Source organism: Dipodomys spectabilis, unplaced genomic scaffold, assembly GCF_019054845.1.
Source record: "Dipodomys spectabilis isolate Male_0828 unplaced genomic scaffold, ASM1905484v1 ptg000108l, whole genome shotgun sequence".
In the NCBI taxonomy this organism is placed as follows: domain Eukaryota; kingdom Metazoa; phylum Chordata; class Mammalia; order Rodentia; family Heteromyidae; genus Dipodomys; species Dipodomys spectabilis.
Genome location: NW_024870785.1, coordinates 6663493 through 6681250, shown reverse-complemented (window position 1 = coordinate 6681250; position 17758 = coordinate 6663493). Strand labels below are relative to the sequence as shown.

At 35.8% G+C, this 17758-nt stretch overlaps 1 protein-coding gene across 2 annotated transcripts in view; it reads right to left on the bottom strand.

Annotated features, from left to right (window-relative positions):
- Positions 1-17758, bottom strand: part of Ctdspl2 (CTD small phosphatase like 2) — a 63094-nt gene that overhangs the window by 8949 nt on the left and 36387 nt on the right. For both annotated transcript variants that reach the window (XM_042687627.1, XM_042687628.1), the window contains exons 9-11: positions 6658-6720; positions 6475-6554; positions 2220-2346 (exon numbers count right to left, since the gene is read on the bottom strand). In XM_042687627.1, the coding sequence (XP_042543561.1) occupies positions 2220-2346; positions 6475-6554; positions 6658-6720 (270 nt within the window). The remainder of the gene's footprint in view (positions 1-2219; positions 2347-6474; positions 6555-6657; positions 6721-17758) is intronic.

Here is a 17758-nt window from a genome sequence, read left to right as displayed (position 1 = left end):
CCTGTTCCAGACCAGTTTTAACAAGCCTCCTTATTCTATTGTGCCCCAACATATATAAACTATTTTGACCCTATTTGTCCTCCTTCATTCTCCCTTTGCCTGCACTGTTCACTTTTTTTTTTTTGGGGGGGGGGGGGGAGACCCTTGAACTCTAGGCCTGAGCACTGTCCCTCAGCTCTTCAGCTCAAGGCTAGCGCTCTACCACTTGAACCACAGCGCCACTTCCGGTTTTCTGGTGGTTTATTAGAGACATGAGTTTCATGTACTTCCTTGCCTGGGCTGGCTTTGAACCTCCATCCTCAGATTTCAGCCTACTGAGTAGCTAGGATTATAGGCTTGAGCCACCAGCACCCAGCTGTTCACTCTCATTCTGTCGGAGTGTGTGTATGTGTATGTGTGTGTCTGTCCTGGGGCTTGAACCCTGGGCCTGGGCACCACCACTGAGCTTTTTTTTAACTCAAGATTAATGCTCTACCACTTGAGTCACACTTCCAGCTTTTCAATGATTAATTGGTGATAAGAATCTCATGGACTTTACTGCCCTGTCTGGCTTCAATGTTGTATTTGAGATGATATTTATAAGTCAAGTTGAAATTCTCTGGTTTTGATTTGGGATTTTATTGAGATGTCTCACTATGTAAATAAAGGCTATTTTTTTTTGGGGGGGGGGAGGAGGTGGTCAGTCGTGGGGCTTGAACTCTGGGCCTGGGCGCTGTCCCTCAGCTCTAAAGCTCAAGGCTAGTGCTCTACCACTTGAGCTACAGTGCCATATCCAGTTTTCTGGTGGCTTATTGGAGATAAGAGTTTCACAGACTTTCCTGCCCGGGCTGGCTTTGAACCATGATCTTCAGATTTCAGCCTCTTGAGTAGCTAGGATTGATTACAGGCCTGAGCCACCAGTGCCGGCAATAAAGGCTATTCTTAAAACTCCTAGGATTAAGCAATCAAAGGACATGTGCAAGTAGGCTTGAGTCAAATTGTTAAAAAACATTTCAAATGCAAAAAAACAAAAGTAGGCACTTACAGCTGGGCATATAGTACAGTGGTAAAGTCCTGCACTCAAAAATCAACATTACCGGAGCTGGGAAGGTGGCTCAGTGGTAGAGCGCTTGCCTTGCATGCATGAGGCCCTGGGTTCGATTCCTTAGCACCACATAAGCAAAAAGAAAAAAGCCGGAAGTGGCGCTGTGGCTCAAGTGGTAGAGTGCTGGCCTTGAGCTGAAGAGCTGAGGGACAGTGCCCAGGCCCAGAGTTCAGGCCACCACCGGACCCAAAAATAAAAAATAAAAAAATCAACATTATCCAAAACAAAGAAGCTAGCAACCTAAAGTGAACACCTTTCAATACTACATAGCTTTTTCCCTGTCTCCACTTATTTTTAGAGAGAAGATATCACTATGCAGTTGAGGCTGGCCTCAAAACTCATGATCCTCTTGTCTCATCCTCCCAAATGCTAGATTGAAAGCGTATACCACCAGGCAAACCTCCCCAACCTCCTTTTTTTGGTGCTGGTACTGGTACTTGAACTCAGGGCCTCATGCTCTGGCTTATTATTTTTTTGCTGAAGACTGGTAGTATACCACTTGAGACACACTTCCATTTGTGGGCAGTTGCTGGTTAATTGTAAATGACAGTCTTTCAGATTTGTCTACCCAGATTGGCTTTAGACCACAATCATGAGATCTTAGTCTCTGAATGGCATTACAGATGTGAGCCCCTGGTGCCCAACAACTTTTTCTTTTTTGAAACAGAAGCTACAAGGCCTACACCCCAATTCCTATTTTACATTGACTATGAAACAAATTTCACAAATGATACCCCAAGGACATAGTCATAATAGAGACACTGTATTTTGTAAAGAAAACACCTTTAGCTTTAGTTACAAGTCAAAGAAATATTAACAAAAGGTACAAATGTTTTGACAAAATAGTCTAAAAACTATTTCAGAATCAAGCAGATGAGAATATGCACAGGCCAATTATAATTCTTAAACATGTTGATAACTACTGATTTAATAACTAATAAGACTGCTATTAAATGATGTATTCCTACAGCTCTTTTTCATTTTGATTTACTACTAAAGAGTTTTCATTTCAGATTTTCTCCATTTATGTTGGAAATGCCATCAGGAAAAATTCTATTATCTCCTATCATATTCTTTTTAGCAAAATGTCATCATTATATTTTTTCCAATTTAAGTTTAACAGTCCTTTTCCTACCTGATATGCAAAGGCTTGTGGTGAGTTGTCAATTATTATTGTTTTTGAAAGATCCCTTCCAAGGATATTTAAGTCCTTTATATAGTTTCCTTGTACACAAACACAATGTTCACGGAAAAGCCGATGCCTAAACATAAAAAATAAAAATAAATTAAACAAAACAGAAGGCCTCCATAGTACATATACTCAAACATATATATTCCACAGGTTATGTAGGTTAAGTCATTATTTTTTCTCACAAAGGAAATTTAAAAAATACAAATACTGTTCATAAACTTTGAACTATAGCTTTACTATACAAATTCTTAGCAAACTGAAACTGTACAACCAAACATTGCCATGCCTTAAAGAACTTTGCTTTATCCTAAAATGTCATATTAAATTATAAAGGGGGTCAAAAATTCTGAAGTGTTTTTGTAATTTATTTACCCAGGAAAGCTCAGCTCAGATGCAGCATCTGGTTGTCAGCGAGGTCCTGCTTTTTAACCAATTTTCCAGATGGTTGACTGACGCACAAGTGACTTGCCCAAGGTCACACAGTAAGTCAGTGGTTAGCCCCGCATTGGAACCCAGGATCCTCCTGGCTCCCAGTCCTTTGCTCTAACCAGTAGACCACACAGCCTCCCTATCCCTGTACATGCCAGAATAAAAAATATGAGAAGGAATGTTTTTGTATTGGCATTTAGTTGTTTTTGTTTTTAGTTTAGTTTTCCTTTCAGTTTTTGAGAAGAGGTGCTTCTGGGGCCAAACTTTCCATCATATCAACTTTTCCTAAACACTTCTGTTTTCTTTTAATTTAGTGTATGTGTATGATCATTTAAAAAAAAAATCTGACTGGAGGGAATGGCAAATTCAGACTTAAGTACTATAAACATAAACTGATACTTCACCAATTTTAGATGCTAAATAAAAAGTATAATTTTAAAAGCTATTAAAGATTTTCATAAGACATACTATAGTAATTATAGAACCTCCATTTATACTCAAAATACTAGTCCCTATTACGAAAAGCTGACTCAAATATACTGTTTTTTCACCTTGAAATACTACAGTCCGTATATTAGTCAATTGGTAGTTTTTGTTTTTTGTTTTTGTTTTTTTTTTGTTCTGGTCGTGGGGCCTGAAGTCTGGGCCTGGGCGCTGTTCCTCAGCTCTTCAGCTCAAGGCTAGCGCTCTACCATTTGAGCCACAGCGCCACTTCCGGCTTTTTTTTTCTTTTTTCTTATGTGGTAATGAGGAATTGAACCCAGGGCCTCATGCATGCAAGGCAAGCGCTCTACCACTGAGCCACCTTCCCAGCCCGGTAGTTTTTCTTTCTTGTCTTTTAATTCCACTAGAGAGTTTTCCAGGAACTACAGACTACTCATATATGTTGTGGCTAATGGTGCTTATTTTTATTTATGTTTTTGCTGGTACCAGGACTCCAACTCAGGGTCTCCATCTTACTCAAAGCTGGCTTTCAGCCACTTGAGGCATACCTCCAGTGTGGCTTTTTACTGGTTAAATGGAAACTGAAGTCTCAAGGGCTTTTCTGCGTTGGCTGGCTTTGAGCTATGCACCTCTAGATCTCAGCCTCCTGAGTAGCTAGGATTATAGGTGTGAGCCATTAGCATCTAGGAAACAGTCTTTTGTGTTGTGAGTTTTGTTTTGGCAATACTAGAGTTTGAATTCAGGCCTTACAACTCACTGTGCTTGCCCTTAACAGGTACTCTTACCACTTGAGCCATGCCTTCAGTCCTCATTTCTACATTTTTAACTATGCAATTTTAAGAAGTAGTTTCTTCTTTTTTTTTTTTTTGGTCCGGTTGTGGGGTCTGAACTCTGGGCCTGGGTGCTGTCCCTCAGCTCTTCAGCTCAAGGCCAGCACTTTACCATTTGAGCCACAGTGCCACTTTCAGCTTTTTCTGCTTATGTGGTGCTGAGGAATCGAACCCAGGGCCTCAGGCATGCAAGGCAAGCGCTCTACCACTGAGCCACCCTCCCAGCCCTCTTCTTTTTTTTTATTTTAACTTTTATTTTCTAATTGTTATTATAAAGGTGATGTACAGAGGTGATTCCAACAGCTGCATAAGTTGGGTAAAGAGTACAGTTCTTTTTGGGCAGTGTTACTCCTTCTCTTGCTATTTCCCAGTTTTTCCTTCCCATCAATGTCTAGCTGATTACCACTCCTGCATTTGTTTACCCTTTGTCCCTCCATTAGAAAAGTATTTTCTACCCCAAAACTCTGTTACAGATAAAAAAACCCTAAAAAATTTTTAAATAACATAAGCAAACTCAAAAGTACTTGTACAAATTGGGTGCTGGTGGCTCATGCCTATACTCCTAGATACTCAAAAGGCTGAGATGTGAAATCACGTTTGATGCCAGCCTAGGCAGGAAAGCCTCTGAGACTGTTATTTCCAATTAACCACTAAAAATCTGGAAGGAGAGCTGTGGCTCAAGTGGTACAGTGCTAGCCTTGAACACAAAAGCTCAGGGACAGTAACCAAGTCCTGAATTCAAGCCCCAGGTGGGCGTGTACAAGTGCACGCGTGTGAGCGCGCACACACACACACACAAAATGGTGATGGCAAAGAGGAAGGATTTTACAGATAAAGTAGTGACAAAAATTTTCCCCTTACTTTTAAGAAATGTTTCATTAGTCAAATGATCATCTGCCTTCGGAAGGGTTAAAAATGACAGATATGTATATAAACATTTAGATCTGAGGTAACTGGGGAGGCAAGAATAGAATGTAAATGCCTCCTCCTCCTTGCCAACAGTGGCGAAGTTCACCAAGACAGAAGAAAAACCGGAATCTGACAATGCTTAGGAATCTGAGCATTAACAGCATGCACTATTACTTTAAAGAAAAAAAAAATTACTTGTGCACTCACCTAACAGCACATAGAAAATCTGCATTTAAACATCAGTTTCAGAGATTTTTGGAATATCTTAGTCTACTTTAAAACTAACATACAAGTCAAATATATTCAAAAACCTTTTCTTGTTTCAAGTTTAAAACCATCTTAAACTACCAAATGTTTAGATCTTATAAATCTAGATTTAAAAAAGGATAATTTACAACATAATATAATAACTATGATTTATTTCTCAATAAAATGAAAGCTTCAAGAGGGAAGGGCTTAGACTGCTCACCACTTCCCTGGAATATTGGAGGTGCTGAAGAAAAATCTTCAGAATGAATAAAATTATTAAAGCAAAATAATATATATATATTCTTTTAGTAAAAATTAGGTTGAAATAAGCATAACTTGCAAGATATTTTCATTAGGAAAAACATTTCAATGTAGTTGCAACCATTCAAGAACAAAGGAATTATTAACAGCAGAAAAAGAAGTTTACTAAGAAAAGTAAGTTTTACTAAGTTAACATGAGAGAGAATATATGAAAATTAATAGCCAGCCATGAAACCCTCAATGAGCCTTTTGTCATCATCTCTCTCTGTTCTTGGCCAAAAGGAAAAGAATAACTCCTACATCTTGGAAAATGAAGCAAGACTGCTGGAGCCTCAACTTAAGTCTCACCTCAGATGGAAGAAATAATGGACATAAGTTTCCAAATGTTTTAAAATCACCCAAACCAATGCAGAATACACTGCATCTGTTTGAATTCAGGGCACATACAAGGAAATGAGTTCAGATTAAGCTGATTAACTAAATAACAATATAATTTTGTTGTTGTTGTTGTCAGTTGTGGGGCTTGAACTCTGGGCTTGGGCACTATCCCTCAGCTCTTCAGCTCATGGCAAGAGCTCTACCGCTTGAGCCACAGCGCCACTTCCATAAATCAATATGATTTCTAAGTAGAGTTGTATACCATTTTCTTTCAATAGAAGATGAGTTTGCTCTCAGAAAAAGCAAAAATATAATTTGATCCTAATTTATGCCATTAAAAAGGTAGTATATAACATGCATCATTTCACAGATATAAGAAGGTAAAACATGCACACAGTAAAACTACACCACCCTCTCTCCCCCCAATCCCAAAAGAAATGAGGATATAGATGTCACAGTGAATAAATACATTTCATCTTTGTGTTTAAAGAACGTCTGTCTGGCAGTTTTATAATTAGGAACTCTTTTTAAAGAGTTTTTGGGGCTTTAAAATTCATTATTCACTAACTTTCACCATTCAACACAGTAAATTTCTATTATAACAGCCAATTGAAAATGGCCATTAATATTAAATAGAATCAGAAGAATTTCATAGATCAGTGTGACAGACATTTCCACTATTTCTTAATTAAATTTACCTGACCAGTTGCTTTTTAGGGTCTAGTATGTTCAGTAACTTGTCTGCATACACCTTCTTAGAAGCAGTAAAAAGAATGATCTACAAATTCAGGGAAAAGAAGTAATCATTATACATGATCTAAATATGGGCACTACATTGAACAAAATATAAATACATATGTAATGAGTTTAAGCACACTTACCTCATACATCTGAGACATTCGTTCCAGGAATTCCCTGAAGAATGGTCTTAATCTCACATAAACCTGAAGAAATATAAAGATAGTTTTCAGGAAATAAACATAAAATAGAAACTACTTTTTAAGATGTGTTACACTCTTACTTTGGGCATTTATAATTTAAAAGTTCATTATTTTAAAGTAACAAATATTTTCAAAGTCATTCCAATATTATTTCACATGATTTTTAATGTGATAATAATCATAACTAGTGATCATTTTGTGGTGTGTGTGCGTGTGTGTGTATGTGCTAGTACTGGAGCTTGTACTCAGGGCTTGAGCACTGTCCCTGAGCTTTCTGTGCTCAGGGCTAGTGCTCCTCCACTTGAGCCACAGCTTCAGTTCTGGCTCTCTAGTGATTAATTGGAGTTAAGAGCCTCATGGACTTTCCTGCCCGGGCTGGCTTTGAACTGTAATCCTCAGATCTCAGCATCCTGAGTAGCTACAGGATTAGTTACAGGCATGAGCCATTGGCATCTGGCTGATCATATCATTCTTAATAAGTAAATAAATGCATACAATATAATAGTACTTCATTGGAATGGAATTTTAATAAACATTTAAACTAAACATTGAAGGTCTCCCTCTGAGATTTTGATCCACCAATCAGCTCCATCTTCCAGTCAGTAGCATCCATCCAATTAGGCAAGCAATGTGTCCATCTCTAATCTGACCTGTCTCAATGACCTTCCTCATTAATTCTTCATAATTTCTTCTCAAGCACCTGCTAAAAATACCCTTGTTTTATATTTCATATTTCTATTAAGGTAAACAATATTCAAGAGGGAGATATCTGGATTGGTGGGTTTAAATATAACTGCAATTTTTAAATATCAAACTCTTCTATATTTAATGATTCAGATTTAATAACTAATTTAGTATTACTTAAGAGTATAAAATGAACTCAATTTTCAAAACCAACTATATTAGGAAAATATTCCCCCTAAGGTGTTGCCTTGTATACTTTATTTTGCCGGTTCAGGGGCTTGAATTCTGGGCCTGGGCACTGTCCCTGATCTTTTTTTGTGCTCAAGGCTAGTGCTCTACCACTTGAGCCACAGCTCCACTTCTGACTTTTTTTGTGGTTAACTGGAGATAAAAGTTTCCTAGGGCTGGTCTCAAACCACAATCCTCAGATCTCAGCCTTCTGATTAGCTAGGATTACAGGTGTGAGCCACTGGTGACTGGCTTATTTTCTTATTTCTATGTTTAGCTTCTTGCCTAAAATTTACTGTTGTCCTTGTAATATTCACAAAGCACAGAAATAAGCCATGAACAATACTAAAACTATTTACAACACATTTTGACTTCTCTAAATTGTATTCCTAACAAAATTTTCTAAAATGACAAATTTTGTATGCTACTCAAAGGTCACTCTAAATTCAAAGTAACATATATCTTAAGCCAGATCCAGAAAAACAGAAGTCTGTGGAGGCTATAAATCGAATTCAGCCTTAGTGGAGTTTAATTCTAGCACCAACACAAAATGTCCCCAAGACAAAAATCCTAGTTCCAGAGAATTTATGGAAAAACAGAAAAAGTATACAAAGGATGGTATTTTGCCAAACTTTATAATCTACAAAGCCCCAAACCCATAAAACAATGCCAAATATAGAGGAGGCACCTAAAGATATTTATCAAGTAAATTGAACTACCCACGGTTGGGCAATATAGGACAAAAACAGAATCAAGGTTACATGGTACACAAGTACAACTATTGAATTTTCATAACTGACCACTTTTGAAAGGCTATTTTTGAATGATTGTTATCACATAAATAATATCATCCTTTCCCCATCTCTAAGTTTAGATTACTTATTTATAATTCAACTAGTCAGGCATATTTGAATTCTTTGACCAATCAAAAACAAAACAAAACCAAACAAGCCACATATTGCTCCTGTTAGCAAACAACCAAATCCTCCATATCCAACTATCATCATCCAGGATGATGCATAAAAAATTCAGTTATTCTTGTTCATGTAATTCAGTAATTCATTTTAACATTTTATCTTAAATTGTTTGGTATAGTTTGAAACCTTGATTGAAAACCCAGGAGCATTATTTGTTTGGGAAACCACGCAGATTTTAATATAGTACATTTTAGTGGGAAAATCATTCCTATAAACTCTGGGTCTTTTCAAAATAGTTTTGTGATAAAACAAAACAATTTCACTTTTGCAAAAATATTTCCCTTATTTTTATTATCTCTGTTCTATACAACAAACAGATAAGCAGGGATTTGTTTCCTGTGTTCACAACATACTTCTACTACACAACATACTGTAAATAGAACACTTGTTCCAAAGTGACATTTACAGGCTGGGAGTATAGCTTTGTGGTATAAAGTCTGTCTATCATGCATGATGGTCTGACTGAAGTGGAGTCCTTACACCAAAGCAAAGGAGGTAAGAGGGAGACTTAAAAAAGAAGGAAGAAAAAGAAATGTTACTTTTTCAATGGCTTCCAGATTAGTTCAAAACTGTAACTTCACTATGTGTTCTAACTCCCTTCCTCAATATTTACATATTAACACACATCATATAATTTAACACTGCTTTCAAAATGCATTTGTTTACTGAGGATTCATGGTGGCAATAAAGATGGAGGGATACATTGTTAGATTGTTTCCTCACCAAGAGAACAGAAAGACTATTGGCTGTAAACGTTTCTATTATCAGAACAGATTCACCTTTTAACTGATGTTTCAGAAGGAGTAAGAAATACAAGGCATTAAGGTGGATAATGGGAAAAAAATACAGAAAGATACGAAGTAACAGTCCATCAGGTCTTAGGTAGGGCTGCATGTAGTTCTGCCTGTGCTCTAAAGAGAAAAATCTCACAAACAGAAATAAGCCCAGGAGAGTCTAAGTCACTTAGATATATAAAAGGCAATAATAGGCAGGAAATATTAGTCAAGACGTATTATTCTCTTGTATTCTCCTTTAGGAATAAATGAATAAATGAATGTATAATAGAGTTTAATTTTGAGACTAACATTACATTTTGTGTTAGGGAACAGATAACACGTACACACATATATGCCTCTAAATACATCAAAATCTGTTAAACTATGTTTTCCTTCTAAGTCCTAACTGTACTTTCATACAAAGATTTCTTTCTGTGCCACCTACAATCCCATTTTCTAGCAACCATCCTTCACAATTTAAAATAAAAAAAAAATTGGGGGGGGGGGGTGGAAGGGGTAAGAGGATACTTATCAGAGCTTTGCACTTGGTAAACATGCGCTTTACCACTACTTGAGGCCCTCTACCAGTCCTTTTTGTGTTATTTCCAAGCTAAGACCTTAACTTTATGGCCATGGCTCACCTATCTGGACTACAATTCTCCACTTGTGCTTCCCCCAGTAACTCAGATGACAGGTGTGTACCACAGGGCAGTTGAGATAGAATCTTTTAAACTTTTTATTTTGGGGTGGGGAGAAGAGGGGGCAGGACACAAACTATAATTCCCTAATCTCCACCTCCCAGGTAGCTAGGATTATGTGTTTAAACCACTGTCCATCCTTCAAATTGATATCTATATATAGTCTTCCAAAGATTAACATATTCATTTTAGTTCAGCATACATGTTTTTCCATAACTACAATAATTATCCAATCATCATTTTCCCATTATCAAATAGTTTAAGTCTTTGCTCAAAGATACATCAGAAGCTTATAATGCCTATAATGCTATAATAATTACTATATACAAATTTAACATTCACTATTACCTTAAGAGTAGTGATTTAATACTTACATTATGACAAACTTATTTTTTTTTTAGTACTAGGAATTGAACTCAGGGCACTTAATATTCTACCCCAGCCCTATGTCAAAGTTTTATAATAAAATGTTAAGAGTTGGGGGCTGGTGGCTCACACCTGTAATCCTATTCAGGAGGCTGAGGATCACAGTACCAAGCCAGTCCAGACAGGAAAGTCTTGTGAGACTCTTATCTCCAATTAACCATAAAAACTGTCACAAGTGGAGCTGTGTGGCTCAAGTAACAGAGCAATAACTTTGAGCAAAAAGCTCAGAGACAGTGCCCAAGCCTGGGTTCAAGCCCCAGTACTAGCATTAAAAAAAAAAAAAATAATAGTATCTACAAATAGTGATAAGGAAGCTAATCTGTTCTGGACTGATTTTACTAAAATTCAAATTTTATACAGAAAAGCAGTGGACATACAATAAAAAGAATAATATTTTTTTTGGGGGGGGGTCCGGTTGTGGGGCCTGAACTCTGGGCCTGGGCACTGTCCCTCAGCTCTTCAGCTCAAGGCTAGCACTCTACCACTTGAGCCACAGCACCACTTCCAGCTTTTTTCTTTTTGCTCACGTGGTACTGAGGAATCGAACCCAGGGCCTCAGGCATGCAAGGCAAGCACTCTACCACTGAGCCACCTTCCCAGCCCCAAGAATATTATTATTAACAATACAATAACACTGCTTGATATGAATACATGGTAACAATAATTTCCTGTTTATATAGATAGTGCTAAAACACCATTAGTGGTTAATAATTAGATTTAATAAAAAATCAGCCATCAAAATAGAAATCCACTTAAAAACTGATTATAAATATTGTGTAGTAAAGTTAAAAACCTTCAAGGGCTCATGCCTGTAATCCCTGGCAGATCACAGTTTGAAGCCAGTCTAAGCAGAAAAGTCTCCTAAGCTCCATACCCAGAAAAAATCAGGGATGGTAATATGGCTCAAATGGAAGAGCACCAGCCCAATAAGCTCAAGGCCTTGAGTTCAAACCTCTGTACCATTAAGAAACAAAACAGAAAAAACCTACTTCTCTTGGGCCAAATTCACCTAAGTGATTTTACGAAATTTACTGATTTTATCAAATCTTAATCTGCTGTCATAACAGTATAATTAAAGAACAAAACAAAAACCCTTATCATAAACAATATTTCTGCATGATTTTTTAAGACCAGGCAGTATGACTGTAACATGAAAAACCATCTTTGATATTCTTTTCACAGTATCCTTTGAGCTTATTGCTATATCATAGAAACAGGTTTTATTTTATATATATATATATTTTTGTTGAGTGTGGGGCTTGAACTCAGAGCCTGGGCCCTGTCCCAGAGCTTTTCTGCTCAAGGCTAGTGCTCTACCACTTTGAGCCACAGTGCCACTTCCAGTTTTCCAGTGGTTAATTGGAAAAGTCTCATGGACTTTTCTGCCCAGGCTAGCTTCAAACCATGATCCTCAGATCTCAGCTTCCTGAGTAGCTAAGATTACAGGCATGAGTAACTGGTACCCTGCTAGAAACAGGTTGTAAAAATGTAAACTCAGAGGGAGGGGGTAACTGTGCAACACAAAATGTACTCATTACCTTATGTATATACTGTAACACCTCTGTGTATACCAGCTTGACAATAAAATAAAAAATGTAAATTTATAGTGCTCATACACCTCAGGGGTACAGTGAGTGTTTAGCATGCACTGGGTCCTGGGTTTAATCTCAATAATAAAAAGAAAAAAGAAAGAAAAAGGATAAATTCCGTAAATCTCAAACATTCAACAGTATGCCATCTGCTAAGGTGGTTGGTGCATTCCTGTAGTCCTGGCACTTGGGAAGTGAAGGGGAGGATCCAGAGTTTGAGGCTAGCCTGAGCTACATAGCAAGACCTTGTCTCAAAAGAGAAGAAGTAGATACACAGTTGATTCTGTGGCTTTGCCTACTTTTCTGTACACCTTACTTTATCTGTAAAATGGATATTACAATACTTATATCTCATAGTCTTAATTGTGGGGATTGAATTCATTAGTACATGTTAAAGCATCTGGAAAAGTTCCCAGCACATTTAACATGCCAAGAGCTATTAACTGTTATTAGTAACCACCTCAATAATGGTCAGTTATAAGCTAACTAGATTGAGTATAATTCTATGAGATACAATTGAGCAACCCCAATCCAACAGCAAGAAAAGCCTTCCTTCTGGTTACGACCCATACTTGTAAAAATAAATGCCAAATGTTAGGAGATGGTTTACCCATTTGACTTTGCTAACATTTTCTTAGCTATCAATAGCAGAATGTAAAAACAAATCCAAACTTTCTCCAAGGAAAGCAGGTTGCTCAGGTAGGTCCTGTAGAGACCTCAGCTTCATAATCTATCTAGTTATTTTAGTCATCTTTTGCTTCATAAAGTTCTAATAAGAGATAGATGGATGCTGGGGGTGGGGTAGTATTCGTAGGTGAATACTGGGGATGAATAGGGAAATACTAAAATAACCAAGAAAAATATACCAAAAATACACCTTACTTTTACTGAGTAGAAATCAATTTGGAAAGGGATGTTCCTAAAGTTCAAGTGGAATAAGTAAAGCTTAATGTGTTCAAATAGATAATATATTAAAAGTTATCAATGAAGGATAATGTTCAAGTAAAAACTATTGGATTTATATGTACACGTAAATACATATATAAAACTTCTGATATGTTTATATTAAGTTTATTTTAGAAGAAAAATGTGGTCATTGTAATAAAACAAAAATATTGCCTTTAAAATCACTCTAACTGGGCATAGTGGCACACATCTGTAATTACAGGTATGATTACAAGTTTGAGGTCAGCCTGAACAATCTAGTGAAGCCCACCATTAATAAATAAATAGATAAATAAATGATGAAGATCACTTTTAAGTAAGCAAGAGTAATAAAGCCTCTAATTTCATATACTTTGTAATCAACTGTCATATCTTTTAAATTTATAAAACATTTTCAGGTGTTAAACAAGAACTTTCAGACTGGGGATAGTGCTCAAGTCATAGAGTTCCTGCCTAGCTCAAGTCTCAGTTCAAACCCCAGTAAGAGGAAAAAGAAAAGAAAAAAACGTAGTTTATGAGATAGGTTGGCCTTAATCTGTATTAGAATTATAGGTTTGCTCTACCACACCCTGGTGTTGAATATTTAAGGAACTGTTCCTAACTTTCAAAGAAAAAATTTTAAGACAAAGAATTCTTTATGAAATATATTTTCTTATTTTTGAGAAGTAGAAAGATGTAAGTTCCATTTGTATTTTTAACCTAAAAATTGACCATAATTAGTATGAAAAAGTATTGCTAATTAACTATACTATGGGAAACATTTTTAATTATTCTAAACTACTTTTAATATTTACTTGCAAGTAACTATCAAAATACTGTTCTCTACCTGTTAAAAATATCATCAGTACAAAGGGTCTATGACCCTTTATACAACAAAAATTATGCATTATGAAATGCACAACCAGACTAAGGTGTGGCTCAAGGTAAGAAACTCAACAACAAAATGCTTCTAGGTTACTGTTAAGTATATACTACAAAATTCTTCATTTCTTTTTTCTTTATGGAGCAAAAATAAAGTTAATTTTTCTAGGAAAAAAAGTTGTAGAGAAGTGATAGACTCTGTAATTCTATTATTCTGTGGTATGAAATTTATCCTAAGCTATAAGATTCCTAAGAAAACAAACTATAATATAGGAAAAGGCTCAGCTTTGCTAACAGAGTTCTTTACCCACCTCTTCCCCCCAACCTTTCCCACAAAAGCTACCTCTACCAATAAAACAAAGCATCTTTTACAAGTAGCTCCCTACAGGATCCTATCTCTCCTTGAGTGCTTACCACAATCTGATTTCTGGACAGCTGACCCAAAGTTTGTTGATTTTACTGATCTTCAGAAAGCCACTGACTGGCTAGTCTTATTGGTGAACAGAGTCAAAAATCAGATGCCCCTGCCATACTTTACAGAATGAGGAGTTGGACAACACAGTTACGTTTGGTTGCACTGTGGTGAAACATATGAGGTTTCTTCTTTTTGTCTTCAACCAGCCACATTTGGGCTGAGTAGCTCTATTACATCTTCAAAAAACTGAGCTCCAGTTCTTGATGGAGACAGAGGAAGGTCATTGAGGAAGTGTTTCAGCTCAAGAGCTAATTGAAAAATGTCTTTTGATTCAGTCCTGCTTGTGGATAGAAGTCATCTTCTGGATGGAAGAGGGAGTGAGATGACCTAGAGTCTTGAATTGGTGGATCTGCAGGAACAGAAACTAAATACAGTGGAGACCTCTTAACTGAGTAACACCACGAGATGGATTTCCTGACAATGTGTCAATATAAACTAAATATATAAAGATTAAACACGTGCATTGGAAATGATCATGCACTTGTTTTTTCTATCAAATATATTTGTACAGTTTTATGAATAAATGCTTTCCTAATAACTCATTATAAAGTAATTTTCAGGAAAAAAAATGCCAGTTAAAAAAGATACACCTATTCAAACAAAAGACAGTATACTTTTTTGCCTTTGTGAATGCCATATCCTCCCTACCAGAGAACCAGTTCTCCTTTTGAGTGACTTTTTCTCAATATACACAAACTATAATCTTGGTCTTATGCTCTATAATCTCTATATTGTTAGTACTAACATACATTTTAATTTGAAAAGGATTGTTTTTTATCCTCTAAGATATAGAATTTAAGTACATAGTAACTTCAGTCTCAATCTCCCTGCTTGAAAATTTTAAGACTTGAATTAATCAAGCTTATTCCTACTAATCAGTCCAAAAGAATATAAATCATGAAGTCAGATAATCATTAAATGTGAGTAGTGACTACCTCAAAACTTTCCTCAAGCTTTAATCTGAAAAAAGCTAAGAAAGCCCACAAGAAAACTGTTAATCTAATTTAAATTTTCAACATGTACAAAGAATTTAACATTTGATTATTTGCTTGCATTTATAATTTGAATATGCAAATTTACAGTATATACTCTTATAATTATCAGATCACATGTAGTAAACTGTAATCTGTTGATCAAATACAGCCTACCACTTCTTTTGTAAGTAAAGTTTAAGCAAGATACAATACTTTTTCATTTATAGCTACTTTCATGTTGCAATGGCAGAAAGAAATAGCTACAATAGAAATATAAAGTCTAAAATACTGAGCTGGGGTGTGGTTTAAGTGGTAAAATGCCTGCTTAGCACCTGTGAGTTCCTGAGTTCAAAATTCCACAAAAACCAAACTGAAACAATAAAAAAATCCTTAAAAATATTTACAGCTTTTTGTAGAAAGTTTATAAACTCTTGATATATACAACTGTTAAGATAAATGTAATACCTTAAATTGTTTTGAATAAAACAAAACAAAAGTGAAATTAAGTCATAAGAGGACACTTCATCTGATCTTGAGAGTCAGATAAAGAAGTAGATGCTATCTTAACAGTGGGGGGAGGGGATGCTATAGAAATGACATTGTATATACAAATAAATGTCACAGCTGTGTCATGTAAATTTCATATCAAAAAAGTATTTTTAATAAGAGTATATACAGTAGCTTACAAGTTTCTACCTTTAAGTGGGCCACATTATAGTACAGTGGTTAAATATGTAAGTTACATCTTACCTAATAATGTGGTTTCTCCAAAATCTCTTAGATCATCTCAGACCCTTGTGTATATTTTCTTCTTTGCCAGCAGATGGAGACAACACCACTGAAAGTTTAAAAGACATCATTCCCTGTTTAAAGGGAGCTTGCTGGTCTGAAAAAACTGGGGAAACCCTAACCCAAAGAGTTCTTCATTTTTAAAAAGTAGAATGACTATGCCAAAACTAGAAATCCAAGGGAATGTACCCAATATTAACCATGGACAACCTCAAAAATTTAGTAAAGGTGAACTAAGTCTGTACTTGATGTAGTAAATAAGTCATAATATTAAAATGCAACCATCTCTGTATCTTCTAATAGTCAAACTTCCGGCTCACTGCTGTTGTGGCTAGATCACTTATTTTTCAGATTAAGAAAGTATATCTCAAAAATTCACAAGGAAAAAGAGTTCCTAGAATTCCACAAAAATAGATGCAGTACATACATAACTGTTAAGTAATATCATATGTACTGATACAAGCCTTTTTTCAAAAGACAACTATCAGATCCACATGAAAGAACTTTTAAAAAGAAGAGAATTAAAGGCAGAAATGGTGGAAGGAATACGAAAAAAGTTCTATTTATGGTTATACTGAAAGAAAAAAACCAAATCTACATTCCAATTTCCCTAATTCTCTGCTAAAATTACATGAACAACCCAAAAGTCATCTGTAAGAAATATCCTGAACTGGAAACCTAAGAAGTAATGTCAAAATCATTATTTACCTATATTTTTCAAATATCTTTCCTTTCCAAATTCAAAGAACTAAAAGCCTCTATTTTCAAATGCAACCTCCCCAAAAAGCCTAATTAAAAAAAAAAAAAAAACAGCAACAAAACAACCAAGTTACTGAACTAAAGAGAGAAGCATTATTTTGCTATAAAATTCAATTTCCAGTAGACTCCTGTCCTTGAAATGCACTAAACAAGAGCAACCTGTTTGGCTGAAAATACACCATTTGCCTTACAGCAGTTAACCAACCAGTTAAAAAGGAACAGAAAAATATAATCATCACCTGCTTATATATCAGGACTAAAACCAAGTTTACTAAATAAAACAGATGAAGGTAGAGTTCAGGTACTTAAAAATCTATCTAGATTAAATTAGAACTGACAATTACTGCTAACATAAATCTTCCTGATTTGTTTACTGTATGAGCTATTTAATAAAGTAGCCCTGAAGAACAAACTTCTGTTTATCTCTAAAATCTTATGATTCCATGAGAAAGCAACTAAAATCTGCTAAGAAAACTAAAACCACTAACTGCCGGTCAAGATCAGATAACTGCCTATCAAGATCAGATAAACAATCAAGGAACTTTTCATTATTAACATGATCAATGCTTTCTTTATTAATGTATTAATGCCCAGGATGGCTCCCTCTTGACAAACAAACTTTTAGACTCTTGCCTAATTTTCCAGCAAATGGCAATACTAATACAAAAACTGCCAACACAAAAATGCACTATGACGTTTTCAAAACATATATTTAACAAGTCACTCTGATGATAAGCTCTTAAACATAAAGAGGTATGGCCAACACAATCCACAATGAAATCTTGAGTCTTTTACCATTTTGCACTATCACTGTTCACCACCATATATGAGAATGTTTATACCCAATTTTTTCACATAAA